At 41.3% G+C, this 17,730-nt stretch overlaps 1 protein-coding gene across 12 annotated transcripts; it reads left to right on the forward strand.

Annotated features, from left to right (window-relative positions):
* Window positions 1–1,180: 1,180 nt before the first annotated feature.
* Window positions 1,181–17,202, forward strand: gkup (glucuronokinase with putative uridyl pyrophosphorylase). 12 transcript variants are annotated; one of them, XM_079271386.1, is made up of 25 exons: window positions 1,181–1,319; window positions 3,087–3,193; window positions 3,281–3,325; window positions 3,934–4,087; window positions 4,167–4,238; window positions 4,375–4,463; window positions 4,861–5,017; window positions 7,988–8,065; window positions 8,382–8,473; window positions 8,606–8,711; window positions 8,793–8,872; window positions 8,954–9,022; window positions 9,535–9,595; window positions 9,688–9,704; window positions 9,787–9,844; window positions 10,381–10,473; window positions 10,553–10,613; window positions 10,830–10,955; window positions 11,532–11,589; window positions 11,680–11,748; window positions 11,827–11,890; window positions 12,917–12,997; window positions 13,591–13,665; window positions 16,416–16,535; window positions 16,775–17,202. In XM_079271386.1, exons 1-24 carry the CDS (start codon window positions 1,263–1,265, stop codon window positions 16,494–16,496), a joined length of 1,950 nt encoding a protein of 649 aa, XP_079127512.1. In that variant the 5' UTR covers window positions 1,181–1,262; the 3' UTR covers window positions 16,497–16,535; window positions 16,775–17,202. The 12 variants fall into 12 exon arrangements, 11 of the variants coding, with proteins under 11 accessions (XP_079127512.1, XP_079127511.1, XP_079127508.1 ...); XM_079271385.1 differs by having other exon boundaries at window positions 16,416–16,521; XM_079271382.1 differs by having other exon boundaries at window positions 16,416–17,202.
* Window positions 17,203–17,730: the final 528 nt, after the last annotated feature.

Genomic DNA, 17,730 nt, shown 5'->3' on the forward strand with positions numbered 1-17,730 from the left:
GATAAGATGAGATATAATAATAATAATCCTTTGTTCGTCCCGCAGCGGGGAAATTTACAGGATTACAGCAGCGTAGTGGAGTATGTATGTGTGTGTGTTTATATGTGTATATATATATGTGTATGTATGTGTATGTATATGTATATGTATGTATATATATATATATATATATATATATATATATATATACACATCAGTGGACAGGCTGGTGGAACATGTTCTCTGTAGGGCTATGCCACAATTTCAGCAAACATCCCAGAATGATTTAATGCAAAAACATGAATTAAGGTATCAAACACGTATTACTACTTTGCAGTTAAATATTTAAGCTTTTTTTTCTGATTCAACATCTGGTTTAAATAAATGTTCATTGTAGTCTGAACAACAAGAGGACCACAAACAACTTTCTACATTTATTAGAAAGATTTGTGTTTTCATGATCTGTTTCCCTCAATAACTTTTATTATGAAAACAATTAAAGTCAGAGGGAGCTGGAGAGACGAAACACTTTATGTAAAAATATATATATGTATAAATATATATATATATGTATATATATATATATATGTATAAATATATATATATATGTGTATATATATATATATGTACATATATATATATATACATATATATATATGTATATATATATATATATATATATATATGTATATATATATATATATATATATATATATATATATATATATATATATATATATATATGAGAGAGAGAGCTGAGAGACGAAACACTTTTTACATGATTTATCATCATTTCATTCAGTCACGTGAGGCTGTTCATTCTTGATTGTCGGGTTTGATGAGTTTTATCAGAGAAACAATAATCATATTCTGGATTATTTAATAATGACGTCACAATCTGAATTTCAAAACGTACAGACGCAAATAATTCATCAATAAGACGATCGCATTCCGCCGGTAGAAATGGATCCTGAGCTTATAAACAGAACACAGGACACAGTTTGTTAACAGACTACAGAGAAACACTCTACAGTGGTGATCACTGTGTGTCTTTATTAGTTATAACTTATTCGTATTATTAGTTACTGTTATTAAGTCCAGTGATCATGTGAGCAGAGCTACTGAAGTTGTCCTGAGTGAGTCTTTTATTTTGAAGGTTCCAAGCGGAAGTAGGTCGTTGACGCTGGTATAAGCTGCAGCAGGTATTTTTCTCCACCTCTTCTCTGTTTTTATTGATATTTATTGATTAAAAAGGAACTTCAGGACCACGTGAAGCGCCACCGATGATCTGCATTCTGCTGGTAGCCGGTCACGGCACCGTGTTAGAGACTCAAATAAAGGTAAGAAGGTTTAATGAAACAGAAGAAGAAGAAGAAGAAGAAGAAGAAGAGGAGTTAAGTTGAAGCGGTGCAAAGTTCGTCTTTTTTATACAAGCGGGTACCCGTAGTGCAGAACTACCTTAAAGAATGTGGCGCTTTCGTACTGGTCCACCTGTCAGGTCGCGTTTACACCTGTTAGAAACAACAGCTAAGACATTTACTGGATCATAGAAGTCCACTCATGTATTCAGCATACATGTACCCAACAACAGTACTGGTATTTATATATAATTCACATTTTCTGTCTTTGGCTCACGGTCTCTACCGCCCCCTGGCGAGCATTGTGGTTCATTAGCAGGAACTTAAAACAAAGTATAAAATGAAATATAGACAATGAAATTGAATAATATTAAATCAACTAACTAAACAATAGTGCACAGATTTAACCAAACAAACAAACCACAGTGTAGCGGTGTTATCAGTTGATGGTTTTTGTGAATATCCATAACTTTTTATTGCCATATTTATAAATACATGCCGTGTTATTGGTCTAAAGTTTCTTTACCATGAAAGAAAGACAAAATATTACTAATATTCTTTAATTAAGTACAAGAACTAAGTATAAATAATAATGCAATACAACAATTATTCTTTATATAATATTTTAGTTATTGTGGATTTTTTTACTGATTTAATATTCTTTACTGTTTTATTACTTATTTATAATACTTGTTTTGATCTTTTTTTTCTGTCTCTTGTTTGCACTATACAGTGTATATATGTATATATACTCCACTATGCTGCTGTAATCCTGTAAATTTGCCCACTGCGGGACTAATAAAGAATTATCTTATTTTACCTTATTTTATCTTATTTTATCTTATTTTACCTTATTTTATCTTATTTTACCTTATTTTATCTTATTTTATCTTATTTTATCTTATCTTATCTTATCTTATTTGATCTTATCTAACGGTAGAAGGGGACGTGTTGCGTTCAGGAACACCTGTTATCCTGAGTTTGAGTTTAAAGTGTGATATAATGTCGCTTGTAATCGGACTGGGCACGACATGACGATGTATATCAACAACGATATACGTCTATATCGTTTATATTTTATTTATATCGCGATATCGGAAAAGTCAGCGGCTGAATTGCGTTCCGACAATATTTACGTCAGTCGCCGCTTTACGTTGGGATCCTCCAGTAATCAGAACAAGAAGAGTTTGTAAGAAAGTCAGACAAGATCAAATGCTTTTAACTCGTCAAGTATTTCATCTACACATGAGTACACAAAATAAGCTTCACCGTGTGGTTATTTTACATATAAGTTACTATTTATTTTAATGAAGGTTTAATCATTTTAATATCGTGATCGAGACATGAAACCAGAAGGTGTTGTCTCTAACGCACAGCCCTAATTTAACATTAAGCCTGTACTTTAACAGGTGAAAGGATATTGTTCATCCAGTGAGTGAACGTCCTAGTTATTGCAGAAAGATGTTACAGAAATAGATTCCGCTGACCGGTGTTACCTCATAGACTAGAAGGTACACACGACCATCCAGAGGTCTACATACTGTCAACTAAAAACTAAAAACTATGAACGCACGTCAGAGGAATCACAGACATAAACATGCTAAATGTCTCCTTCAGGGGGAGACAGCGTGCAGTAGAAACGCTGTGAGGCCTGAAGCCAGCCTCTTTTGTAACAGCGTGTTGTTGTGTTACAGTCATGGTGTAGTGTGTTAGCTTGTTAGCTGTATTTTTTTCCCTCTCCTCTCCCAGAATGATGACACCGGCTTATACAGCCACCTGGCCGGAGTACCGAAGGCTTTACTTCCTGGAATCGGAGGAAAGAAGATCCTCGACTTTTGGTGGGAAACGGTCAACATGTGCGTAACAAACACCAACAGATCTTATGATCCTCTGACTCTAAAAACAGGCAACTTCTTCTGACGCCATCTCTGATTTCTCTGCAGGCGACAGCTGTTCACAGAAGTCTATCTGGTCACTAATGCAGACAAGTGAGTTCTGACTCTTCACCCAAACGGAAAGAAAGACGTGACGCAGCTATTGTTGGCGTCTTTCATAGAGTCCATTAGAAGGCAATGTGTTGTGTGATATGATCCTACAGGACATTCATTAGAAATGAAATGGTGAGCGGCAAAGTTAGCCTCATAATGGGAACACGTGTGTGTCATTGGGAACAATTTAAAGAACAAATCTGCAATGTGAGGGAACAGTTTGGTGTTTTGAGTGCAGTTTAAACAAAAACAAGTCACAAAAAATGTAATTCTGAGGGACACAAATAACAATGTTCTTGGGGCAAATAAATTCAAATTCGCAAATCGACAGAAATGATTCAGTAACTTACGAAAACAAACTCGGAATTTGAAAAAGAGAACAGAGATTGTGGTGCAGTTTGAGGGAACAAGTGAGTCACATAACTTCAACGAATCAATATATATATATATATATATATATATATATATATATATATATATATATATATATAATAGAAGGTATATATATTTTTAGGTATAATATATATATATATATATATATATATATATAATAGAAGGTATATATATTTTTAGGTATAATATATATATATATATATATATATTTTTAGGTATAAGTACTATGAGCGCTGGGCCACAGCCAATGACTTCCCGGTGGAAAACGTGGTGAACGACGGCAGCACGACGTTGGCGGACCGACTGGGCGCCGTGGCCGACCTGGAGCTCGTCATACGCAGCCGCAAGCTGCAGGACGACATCATGGTGGTACGATGAGTCGCTGCTCGGTTACCTTTCATCGCAGTATTCCAGTAGAAACTGAATGAATGTCTGTCACACGACGCAGATCGCAGGAGACATGCTGTGTGCGGACCAGAACTTTGACATCGCTCAAGTTATCCGCTTCTTCAGGTCAGAGGTGATTTACCACAATGCGTTCATGTTAGTGGACATAAAACATACAGTTTGTTGTGTGCAAAGGATATTTATTGAAGTCTAGTAAATGTTTTTGCAAAGTCGTGAGCATCCTGTCCTTCTGTGTGTGTGTGCTGCAGCCTGGAGAGCTAATTATTTACTACGAGCTGGAGGAAAGTGAGAAAAGCAGCTCCAGAGGCATCGTGGAGGTGTGCAGGGACACCCACAGGTGAGCTTTGATCATTTAGTCCCATAATGCACCACAAGCTGTAACCAGGCGGCAACCCGCGGGTCTGAAAAGTGAAGCAAAAGCTTCACGTGTTAAAGCTGCATTCTCTCTAGTGTCTCTCTGAGTTTATGTCTCAATCTCTAGTTTCAAGTCTTCTTCAATACAGCATGATGTTCATTTAGTACATTATGGTCCATTTAGAGTCACACAGACCATAAAGCAGGGGATGCTTTAGGGCGGGGCTACACAGTGATTGACAGGTCTCTACGTCACTCCCCCTCAGTCCAGATATGGTCACTTCCTGTTCACTGGTTGCAAAAAAACAAGATGGCCAAACTTGAGGCTTCAAAACTGTGTTGCAAATGTGATTGTAATGTATTGTACTTTTGTGAATCAGGATAACTCGCTTCTTGGAGAAACCGCAGGAAGGACTGACATCATCCCGACTGGCCAGCGTTGTGTTTTACTGCATCCAGAGAGACTCGCTGTCCTACCTGTCTGACTTCCTCAACCTGCAGCCTCACGCAACAGACAGGTCCTTAGGACGATTCTGGGTTCGTAAGTGCTGAAATAAGTGTTATTTGAGCAGATTAATTACCGTTAAAGTTACTGTGAGGAACTTTTAACTGGTCCTGAACCAGTCTCAGTCTAGTCCTGATCCTCTATGAACCAGTCTCAGTGTAGTCCTGATCCTCTATGAACCAGTCTCAGTGTAGTCCTGATCCTCTATATGAACCAGTCTCAGTGTAGTCCTGATCCTCTATGAACCAGTCTCAGTGTAGTCCTGATCCTCTATGTGAACCAGTCTCAGTGTAGTCCTGATCCTCTATATGAACCAGTCTCAGTGTAGTCCTGATCCTCTATATCAGCGGTTCCCAAACTTTTTAGGCCGCGCACCCCCTTCTACATCCCGACCGGGTTCGCGCACCCCCCCCCCCCTTAATAAAAAAAAAAAAAAAGAAGCAACAGAGCCTTTTAAGCCTTCATAGCCGCATAAGAATCGGACCAATGAGAGAACAGTTTGCTCGCGCGTGGCATTTGTTTACAAGATTTAGTCCGCTGTTAAATGTTGCAGTGTGAACACAAACCGAACAAAGGAGCAACTGCAACAAAGCAAACGAACTGAAGGTGTGAAAACGCCCTGAAACACTGCAACAAAGTTTCAATAACTTTCAGTGACACAAGGCGTCACTTTTAAAGAGCAATACGGATGCGAGCACACACGCACAGGCTCAGAGGCAGATTATCACATTTAATTTACAATTAATGAGCGACTAATGCAGCCAGGATGTCTTCGGACAAAGCATCGATGCGGCGACACAGTGTTGTTGGACACCGGGATCATGTCCAACTTTTTTGCTTCTTTCTCCCCAATCATACATTCCACCATCTCTCTGGCAGCTGGCAAGCTCACGTCTTCGGCGATGGTGTGCGGTAGCCCCTTTCTCGCTATTCTGTAACCAGATATGAAGCCTGTAGTGCGTCATTTATAGACCAACACATGAATGAGACTGCAGTTGTTGTTGGCTGTTTTGTAACTCCTCCAATGATTCGATATAAAGAATGTAAGGGGCTTTTGACTTGCACTGGCATGCTTGGTGTTCAGGTGGCGACGTAAATAAGAGCTTCAGACTGTTAGCCAGAACCTCACTGCACACCACGCACTGTGGCTTTGGGCAATCTGCGTTGCCAATCCAAGTGAAGCCCAGACACACATACATTTCATCATATTTCCTCTTTTTTTTCCCAGTCTGATGCTCACTCTCGTTTCCTCTTTTTTCACCTTGACTCCGCGATGGGTCGATGTGCTCCCGATTTGTCTGTGCTGCACCTCTCCGTTCCCCTCGCCTCCGATTCCTCTCTCTCTCTCTGTCCCTCTCCTCTTTTACGACTGATAGCTTCAGATGTCCCACCTGACAGTTTTTAAATTAAAATTACATTTTTTTTTAATATTTAATATTATTACACCATCAGACCGCCATTACACTTTTCCTCTCGCGCACCCCCTAGAGGCAGCTCGCGCACCCCCGGGGGTGCGCGCACCCCACTTTGGGAATCCCTGCTCTATATGAACCCGTCTCAGTGTAGTCCTGATCCTCTATGAACCAGTCTCAGTGTAGTCCTGATCCTCTATGAACCAGTCTCAGTGTAGTCCTGATCCTCTATGAACCAGTCTCAGTGTAGTCCTGATCCTCTATGAACCCGTCTCAGTGTAGTCCTGATCCTCTATGAACCAGTCTCAGTGTAGTCCTGATCCTCTATGAACCAGTCTCAGTGTAGTCCTGATCCTCTATATGAACCAGTCTCAGTGTAGTCCTGATCCTCTATATGAACCAGTCTCAGTGTAGTCCTGATCCTCTATGAACCAGTCTCAGTGTAGTCCTGATCCTCTATATGAACCAGTCTCAGTGTAGTCCTGATCCTCTATATGAACCAGTCTCAGTGTAGTCCTGATCCTCTATATGAACCAGTCTCAGTGTAGTCCTGATCCTCTATATGAACCAGTCTCAGTGTAGTCCTGATCCTCTATATGAACCAGTCTCAGTGTAGTCCTGATCCTCTATCAGATGGTCTGTTTCTATAGAGTTGTTCTTGATGCTCGTCATCGGAGCCACCGGGTCGGATTCTGGTGAAACCAGATGAACTCATGCAGGTTCACCAGAACCTCCTTCAGCTCAGACTCCAGCAGAGACCGGTCCACCGCGGACAGACCCAGATCCTCCAGCAGAGACCGGTCCACCGTGGACAGACCCAGATCCTCCAGCAGAGACCGGTCCACCGCGGACAGACCCAGATCCTCCAGCAGAGACCGGTCCACCGTGGACAGACCCAGATCCTCCAGCAGAGACCGGTCCACCGTGGACAGACCCAGATCCTCCAGCAGAGACCGGTCCACCGTGGACAGACCCAGATCCTCCAGCAGAGACCGGTCCAGTCTGAGCTCTGGTGGGAGGAGGAGAGCTCAGCTCCTCCTCCTCCTCCTCTTCCTCCTCCTCCTCCTCCTCCTCCTCCTCCAGGAGCAGAGCTCCTCCTCTCTGCTGGAGACCCAGGACGTATTGCTGGACCCGCTGGAGGGAAGGGGGGCACGGGAGAACCAGAACCAGGACTGAGAGGAGCAGACTGTCAGACCTGCTGCAGTAACATGAGAGGGTTTCTAAAGGGACTCTGGTGCTCAGAGACACTTCCACTTTAGTCCACAGGGGGCGACAGAACCAACAGGAAATAGAAGTTCTTTGCAGTAACTTTAATGTTACGCAACTTCCCTTTACAAACTAAAGCAACTAGATCTGCTGTTTAACTTCTTCGACAACCCATTGTGTTCAATGAGGATTTATTCTACTTCCCTCATGTGATTTCATTTTAATCGGGACATGATTGCACAATAAGTTTGTGGCTTTGACTTTGCTTTTCATTGTGACAAAACTCTTAAGATCAAAAGTTAGACGATAATCACTTGACGTATAACATCAGTTCATTATCATGAATTAATAACGTGATGATCTTTTTGCCTCCGTTCTCTTCAGGAGTGGCTCATCAACGAGAAGCGACTCGATGTGTTTGGGATGAAGCTTCCTACTGGCTTCCAGCTCATTGGACAAGTGGTTTGTATCCATACCTCAGTTCATCCACCTACATTACCCACAATGCAATTTAAATAAAATAAAATGATGGTCCATTTAGAGTCACACAGACCATAAAGCAGGGTACGCTTTAGGGCGGGGCTACACTGTGATTGACAGGTCTCTACCAGAGACGTACACGGCGTCTCTACGTCACTCCTCAGTCCAGATATGCTCACTTCCTGTTCACTGGTTGTAAGAAGGCGACTGATGCTGTTTCTCTGACTGATGAGTGTATTGTTAGTAGTTCTATTACGTTACATCTCCTCTGCTAACGTGCTTCCTGTTGACCTCACAGGGCCTGTCAGACTACACCAGGTGGCTGACCCACTACTCCAGCAAGCAACAAGACACTCCGGCCAAACCAATCACATTCAGATCGTTCGCCAGGTAAGAAAACACCGACGCAGAGTACTCTGTGTGAACGGAGCTCAGGTTACCGGGGTGATATCTCAGGAGCACCTGGACTCAAAGGTGAAGTGGTTAGAAACACAAGCTGACAGACTGATTGGTTCCTCTCAGGGTTGGACTAATGGGGAACCCCTCAGACGGCTTCAACGGGAAAACCATCGCCATGTCCATCTGTAACTTCTGGGCCGAGGTCTCTCTGGTGGAGAGCCAGACTTTGGTAACACTCAGCAGCTGAAACACCCTTTTAATTCAGAAGATATTGTGCAGAACGTCACGCGAATGTTCTGTGACTCTGCAGGTTTTGGTTCCTCATCCGCTCAACGACCCCACCGAGTTCGGAAGCTTGCAGGATCTGTTCTGCATCAGCAGGAAGGAAGGGTGAGGACACGGACCAGTCAAAGTCCTGCGGACCGGGTCACGGTCAGGCTTCTTCTCAACCTTCCTCCTCCTCCTCTGTAGGTACCTGGGAGGTCTGAGGCTGCTGCAGGCCACCTGTAAGAAGTTCTACCAGTTCTGCTCCAAACAAGGGTGAGACAGGTCATGAGGCCACAACGAGAGCCTCCATGTTGTCGGGTTGAAGAAGCTCTGGTGCTGCTTTGTTCATGTTCTATGAATCCCAGACATCTTGCCTTGTCTGGTTCATCACATCATCAGGAGGAGTCTAACAAGACTCACTGCAGCTGTAGAACAGGAGTCTGACTTCAGTCTTTGTCCGGTCTGTGAACTGTTAAAATGCGTGTTTTCTGAGTGGAGTCCGGATCGATCGGCGTATTATTTATTGTACTCGACGTTCAGTCCGAACCTTCCTCTGGTGTTCTCTCACTGGGTGATGATATTTATTCCAGCTTCCTGTGTTTCTTCTTTATTGTTTTGTTACAAATAAAGTCAGGTCACCAGAAACAAGACTCCACACGAAACGAAATCTCAGGTTTAAAACAAAGAACAGAAAAGAAGCCGTTCTGCTTCTAAGGAAAGTGAAAGCTTTGCTTCAGAAACACTTTCACGGTCTTTGAAACTCCTCGTGTGTCTTTGTTCTGCAGCATCGCTTTGACGAAGCAGAACTTCACACTGAAGTACGACACCAACATTCCTCGTCAAGTGGTGAGGAACACTGGAATGTGCTCTGGAGGAGATTCGTGTTGAGTGAGAGAATGTCGTGTCACCGTGAAATGATTTGTGTTTTTTGAATGCAGGGTCTCGCTGGAAGCAGGTAAAGACTTCTGTTTGTCCTCTGATCTGTTCGAGCTTTCAGGAATGTAATCATCTACGAGTCGATGGCTTTCTCTTCTCAGCGCCATCGTCTCGGCGACGCTGAAGTGTCTGATGAAGTTCTACAACATCACAGACGACGTACGGATTCATTACCTTTCAAACAAATACACTTCAAAGTGATTTACAGATGATTGACACGCCGAGAATAAAGAATGCACGCCAAATTATGTTCCGAATAAATAAATAGATATGACATGACGTGATATTCATTCTTTCATAAAACAAGAAGTCACATGCTTCCAGTCATTCATTTGCATGTTGTCATAGCTGCTCGTTTCTTTAGTTTTTTATCGATTTAAGCGAGTGGAGCGTAAAACTTTTTTGCAATATTTCAACTTTTTTGTTTGTTTGCAATTTTAGTGTTTCTGCTTTTTACGAGGAGGAACTTTTGATTTGGTGTTGGTTCTGTTGACCCGTGTGGACTAACGCGGTGTCTCTGAGCACCAGAGTCCCTTCAGATTACAAAACCGCTCCTTTCACTGCAGCCACCACCATCTACGACACATAATATCACACAACACATGTCTGTGAAGGTAGAGCCACGATACACAGCCTCTGTGTTAAATCAAGACAAAAACATATCTACGGATTCATGTTTATCTTTTCTTCTGCAGGATCTCCCAAAGTCGATTCGAGCCAACTTCATCCTCAACGTGGAGACCGAGGAGCTTTTCATCACCGCTGGTCTTCAGGACCGAGTTGTTCAGGTCCCAATCGTCTCTTCTACGTTCTCCTACGACTCAAACGCCTCCACAGAGATCAACCGCTTCCTCTTTACTCCTGCAGGTCTATGAAGGTTTAGTCTACATGGACTTCAGCAAGAAGCTGATGGAGCAGCAGGGCCACGGTACTGAAGCCCTCTGGAGATGCTGAGTAGATCATACGAATGAACATTTCATTCCTTGTGTGTGTGTGTGTGTGTGTGTGTGTGTGTGTGTGTGTGTGTGTGTGTGTGTGTGTGTGTGTGTGTGTGTGTGTGTGTGTGTGTGTGTGTGTGTGTGTGTGTGTGTGTGTGTGTGTGTGTGTGTGTGTGTGTGTGTGCGCGCGCGCGTCTGGTTCATAGGGAGCTATGTGTCTATGGACATGAGTGGGCTGCCACCCTTCTGGCTGGCTTACCTGAGTGACCCCAGTGACTCCGGACGCATCCACAGCAACATCAGGCAGCGCTGGCTCAGTGGTGCGTCCTCAGGTGAAGGGATGGATGGGGGGGGGGGGGGGGGTAACAGATCGGCACAGCAGCAAAGTGATGTGACGCTGCGGATGAAGACGTCGGCAAAACGTATTTCAGACACTTCAACAAAGGTTTGAAGAGTCGATACCAGTTCATTAAGTGAACGCTACATCAGGATGTCTTTGCCGTGAGGCATCTATACAGTCTGTTTCTAACGGGGAACTGAAGCCGTTATCTGCTCTCACTAAGCTACCAGACGCCTTTGATTGAAACGGTGACCTAACCTCTGAACTCTGGAGCAGCTGGTCTGCCGCTGCCTCCGTCGGTTAGTCTGCTGCTGGTGTGTGACTTTGGTTAGTTTGCCTTCAGCTGAAGTCACACATTAACTCAAACGAACTACCCGACGGAGGCAGCGGCAGACGAGCAGCTCCTGTGTTCTGAGAGGCAGAATCGCTCTTTGTGAACGGAGTCTGGTAGCTTTGAGAGTGTCCCGTCAGAAAGGCCTGTCATGCTCGACCGTGTGTGTGTTTCCGTCTTTCTGTTCCTTTAAGGACTCGCACAAATAAAGACATGTTGGTTCATGTGTCTCTGCAGGAGAACCTCTGGTAGTCGAGGCCATGAAGACTTTTGCAGAGCTCACTGATCAAGCCAGGTTGGTTTGAGAACCAGGAAGTAGATGGTTTGATGGCCAACAATAGATGTTAAAGCTTGAGCCCTGATTTTGAAAATGTCCTCCCCTCAGGACGGCTCTCCAGGACAAAGACTGGCGCCGCCTGGCACAACTGATGGACCAGAACTTTGAGCTGCGGAGGTAAACGCCACATCTGTTCCTGTAGATGCGAGGCGCTCGTATCTCACTCGCAGCTGAAGTAACCTCGTTTCCCCACAGGTCCGTCTACACGGACGAGTGTCTGGGTCCTGGGAACCTCACCATGGTTCAGCTGGCGAGGCAGGTCGGTACTACAGGGAGAGTTCGGAGTCTTCTGAAGTGCGTTTGTGTGAGGTTCTTCTCCGGAGTCAGTGTTTTACTACAGTAGATGGAGTTCCAGCACAACAGCAAAGTAATGTGCTGCTGTGGACGTATTTAGACTCTTAAAACAATCAATGGCAGTTTAAGTTCTATAGACACAATGTTTCCACTGGTTCACTTTACAGGCTGTGTTTAGAGGAACTGAAGCCGATGAATCCATCTCTGCTCTCACCAAAGACACCAGGACTCCATTGAAGAACCAGAGATTTACACCTCAATCGGTGGGGTCGGTGGGGTCGGTGAGGGTCGGTGGGGTCGGTGAGGGTCGGTGGGGGTCGGTGGTGTCGGTGAGGGTCGTTGGGGTCGATGAGGGTCGGTGGTGTCGGTGAGGGTCGATGGGGGTCGGTGGGGTTTGGTGGGGGTCGGTGGGGTCGGTGGGGGTCGTTGGGGTCGGTGGGGTTTGGTGGGGGTCGTTGGGGTCGGTGGGGTTTGGTGGGGGTCGGTGGGTTTGGTGGGGGTCGGTGGGGTCGTTGGGGTCGGTGGGGTTTGGTGGGGGTCGGTGGGTTTGGTGGGGGTCGGTGGGGTCGTTGGGGTCGGTGGGGTTTGGTGGGGGTCGGTGGGTTTGGTGGGGGTCGGTGGGGGTCGGTGGGGAACCGCTGCCTCCATCAGGTGTGTTTGTTTGTGTTGTTGTGACTTTGGGTCGTTCAGATTCACCAACAGTCCAACAGGAACACAAACAGCAGCAGCTGGAGGCAGCGGTAGAACAGCAGCTCCTGTGTCCTGAGAGGTAGAACAGTCTGGTGGGTCTACACAGAGCTTAGAGAAGCAGTGAAAATATTCCAAATGTAGCGCACACTTAAACTGACATTGATCCTTTTAAAATACTCCATCTACTGTAGTAATACACCGACTATGGAGAAGTACCTCTCTCTGTGAAGGTCTCACTACCTGCTACCAGTATTCTGTCTTCTGTTCATGCGTTCATGAACTTCTTGTTGCTCTTTTGCAGTTTGGCTCGGCGGTGAAGTTGCCGGGCAGCGGGGGGGCCGTGGTGGGTCTGTGTCTGGACGAAGCCAGACTGGTGCGACTGGTTTGTTGTCTTCAGCTGACCTTTCTGTTTGTATTCATGTTGACTTTCTTCCTTCAATTCTAAATTGAAGGTTCTCTAAATGAAAGACGGACTTCGTCTCTTTGTGTTTCCCGTGCAGCTCAATGTGCTGCATCGTCTGAAAGATGCTCCACCGGATACTTTGGTTATCGCAGATCTTTACATGACGTTTCCATCCTTAAAACAAATAACCTTCTCGTTTCAATGACCAGAGAACAAAAGTCATTTTCTTGACATGGAAGAAGAAGAAAGCAGTTAGAATGTGTTTCCACCTGTTTAATGAACACAGGTGACTTGTCTTCTCTTCTGTTTCCTGGAACATCTTTGCAGAATTTGAAGCAGATAGATGAGTTTAACCAGTTGAATAAAAATACCCCATTACTTAGTTTAAGATAGTTTAGGATTTTTGGTTTGACAGAAACGTGTTTCGTGACTGCGTTTAGGAAAAGCAAAAACGTTTTTATCTTATGATATGATTTAAGCTATAACAGGACCCAAGTCAGGGATTGCCCAACGCTTTGACAACATTAAGCTTCAGATAAAAAAGATAAGAATATCCTTCATACGTCCCACAGCGGAGACATCAGAAATACTACAGACGGAAAGTGGAGAGAGCGACAACAACAAGAGGCACCAGAAACAAACGACAAGTAAAAGAACATGACTGTAATGAATCTCATGCTCTTAAGTATAACAACTACCTAATCAAACACTAAAGGTACAATAACTACCTAATCAAACACTAAAGGTATAATAACTACCTAATCAAACACTAAAGGTATAACAACTACCTAATCAAACACTAAAGGTACAATAACTACCTAATCAAACACTAAAGGTATAACAACTACCTAATCAAACACTAAAGGTATAACAACTACCTAATCAAACACTAAAGGTATAATAACTACCTAATCAAACACTAAAGGTATAACAACTACCTAATCAAACACTAAAGGTATAATAACTACCTAATCAAACACTAAAGGTATAACAACTACCTAATCAAACACTAAAGGTATAACAACTACCTAATCAAACACTAGAGGTATAACAACTACCTAATCAAACACTAAAGGTATAATAACTACCTAATCAAACACTAAAGGTATAACAACTACCTAATCAAACACTAAAGGTATAACAACTACCTAATCAAACACTAAAGGTATAACAACTACCTAATCAAACACTAAAGGTATAACAACTACCTAATCAAACACTAAAGGTATAACAACTACCTAATCAAACACTAAAGGTATAATAACTACCTAATCAAACACTAAAGGTATAATAACTACCTAATCAAACACTAAAGGTATAATAACTACCTAATCAAACACTAAAGGTATAACAACTACCTAATCAAACACTAAAGGTATAATAACTACCTAATCAAACACTAAAGGTATAACAACTACCTAATCAAACACTAAAGGTATAACAACTACCTAATCAAACACTAAAGGTATAACAACTACCTAATCAAACACTAAAGGTATAATAACTACCTAATCAAACACTAAAGGTACAATAACTACCTAATCAAACACTAAAGGTATAATAACTACCTAATCAAACACTAAAGGTACAACAACTACCTAATCAAACACTAAAGGTATAATAACTACCTAATCAAACACTAAAGGTACAATAACTACCTAATCAAACACTAAAGGTATAATAACTACCTAATCAAACACTAAAGGTACAATAACTACCTAATCAAACACTAAAGGTACAACAACTACCTAATCAAACACTAAAGGTATAATAACTACCTAATCAAACACTAAAGGTATAACAACTACCTAATCAAACACTAAAGGTATAACAACTACCTAATCAAACACTAAAGGTATAACAACTACCTAATCAAACACTAAAGGTATAACAACTACCTAATCAAACACTAAAGGTATAACAACTACCTAATCAAAGACTAAAGGTATAACAACTACCTAATCAAACACTAAAGGTATAACAACTACCTAATCAAACACTAAAGGTATAACAACTACCTAATCAAACACTAAAGGTATAATAACTACCTAATCAAACACTAAAGGTATAACAACTACCTAATCAAACACTAAAGGTATAACAACTACCTAATCAAACACTAAAGGTATAATAACTACCTAATCAAACACTAAAGGTATAACAACTACCTAATCAAACACTAAAGGTATAACAACTACCTAATCAAACACTAAAGGTATAATAACTACCTAATCAAACACTAAAGGTATAACAACTACCTAATCAAACACTAAAGGTATAATAACTACCTAATCAAACACTAAAGGTATAACAACTACCTAATCAAACACTAAAGGTATAACAACTACCTAATCAAACACTAAAGGTATAATAACTACCTAATCAAACACTAAAGGTACAATAACTACCTAATCAAACACTAAAGGTACAATAACTACCTAATCAAACACTAAAGGTACAATAACTACCTAATCAAACACTAAAGGTACAATAACTACCTAATCAAACACTAAAGGTACAATAACTACCTAATCAAACACTAAAGGTACAATAACTACCTAATCAAACACTAAAGGTACAATAACTACCTAATCAAACACTAAAGGTATAATAACTACCTAATCAAACACTAAAGGTATAACAACTACCTAATCAAACACTAAAGGTATAATAACTACCTAATCAAACACTAAAGGTATAACAACTACCTAATCAAACACTAAAGGTATAATAACTACCTAATCAAACACTAAAGGTATAATAACTACCTAATCAAACACTAAAGGTATAATAACTACCTAATCAAACACTAAAGGTACAATAACTACCTAATCAAACACTAAAGGTATAATAACTACCTAATCAAACACTAAAGGTACAATAACTACCTAATCAAACACTAAAGGTACAATAACTACCTAATCAAACACTAAAGGTATAATAACTACCTAATCAAACACTAAAGGTATAACAACTACCTAATCAAACACTAAAGGTACAATAACTACCTAATCAAACACTAAAGGTATAATAACTACCTAATCAAACACTAAAGGTATAATAACTACCTAATCAAACACTAAAGGTATAACAACTACCTAATCAAACACTAAAGGTATAACAACTACCTAATCAAACACTAAAGGTATAACAACTACCTAATCAAACACTAAAGGTATAACAACTACCTAATCAAACACTAAAGGTATAATAACTTAACTTGAATACTCTATCATCAGATTAAATCGTTGGGTTTACATTATGGCTCAAGCCTGTGCAACGACGCTCCATAATGTGTCATTGGACGGGTTACGGCCTCCTCTCTCTATTGTCTGCATCAGTGATTGACCGTCTCTGGTTGTTGGTTCTGAGGTCCGGTGTTCTGTTGGTCCACCAGGTGGAGATGAGACGGGCCTTCCAGGAGGCCGGCTGCGTCTTCTGTGTCATCGCACCGTACGACCCCGTCGGCCGCCGCTGAGCCTCAGCGCCACGTCGTCTCATCGGTCAGTGACCAGCTGTGAGGAGTATTAATGAAAAGCCATGAATGACTCAAAACTATTCGGTGATAAATGATCAGATTGATCACATGAATGTCATTTCTTTGTTCCAGATTACATGAGATTCATTAGTTATGTTCTTTTTGACTTTCTTTTTAAATAATGTGTGTTTATCACATTCTATGGCGGAGGGAGGCAACACGATGGTGAGTGAGTACCGGTCACTGATGACAGTATTGCTGTATTTATATATTTGCAGTATTGTGAACTGGAGGATATTCCTGGAAAACATGCTGGATTGCAGTTTTTCTCCCTTTTGCACACACACACAAAATGGAGCTACACAAACCGTTGTGTTTGCAGTGTTAAGACTGTGGTGACATTCCTGGAAAAATAAATGCTGTGTTCAATACAAACTGAATCAACCAGCACTGAAATCTGAATGACTCTGTGTTTTAATTCATCAACCAAAACAATGTAAAAATGAAGTCATTTATTTTCTATACGTGATGCATTGTTGTATCACGGCTCTATAGATATTATCTTTGTATAATTAATGTAATTTTGTACACAAATTAAAAGCAACTGTATATAGATTGTAGTGTTTTGTCATTTATGACACATATTACACACATTTCTCTTTCTCTTTGTATTTTACTCTTTGTTTACTGAACATCAAAAAAATAAAACCCGATTGGAAAATTATGGAAGCTTTTTCCTCTAATACCTCTGATTTGTTTTGTCATGTAATTGTCCTTTACTTTTTATTTGTATGTATGTATATTATTTTGTTTACTATATATATATTAAAAAAAATATATATAATTATACACATAGATTATTTAATAATATATATTTTTTTTTAATAATATAAAAAATAATAAATGTATATAACAATTATTTTAATCGTTTAGTTTTTATAATGTAATTATTTTTCATCTTTTTTTAATTATCATTTGTGTGTGTGTGTGTTTTTTACAAACCAACGTTCTGCATGTGCTGCACATGTTTAACCTGATTTCTTAGTGTATTGTATTTTGTCAATAATAAAAACACACACACACCTACAGTTCAGACTGGTTAAAGTAAAGCCCCACATTGTGAGCCTTGAGCCGCCGTATCGCGTGTCCTGTATTCGGCTGTAAACATCCAGTGAGCGGATCTGATTGGCTGCTTCCTCCGGTGGGCGGAGTAGCGGGCTCTGCCTGCCTCTCT

This window comes from Melanostigma gelatinosum (assembly GCF_949748355.1).
Source record: "Melanostigma gelatinosum genome assembly, chromosome: 7".
NCBI lineage: Eukaryota > Metazoa > Chordata > Actinopteri > Perciformes > Zoarcidae > Melanostigma > Melanostigma gelatinosum.

Excerpts from the sequence above, each read along its gene's own strand:
- gkup (XM_079271387.1), top strand. The coding sequence starts at position 1,263 with ATGATCTGCATTCTGCTGGTAGCCGGTCACGGCACCGTGTTAGAGACT. Across the intron at positions 8,873-8,953 it reads TGCATCAGCAGGAAGGAAGG|GTACCTGGGAGGTCTGAGGC; the intron begins GTGAGGACACGG and ends CCTCCTCTGTAG. Across the intron at positions 11,590-11,679 it reads GAGCTCACTGATCAAGCCAG|GACGGCTCTCCAGGACAAAG; the intron begins GTTGGTTTGAGA and ends TCCTCCCCTCAG.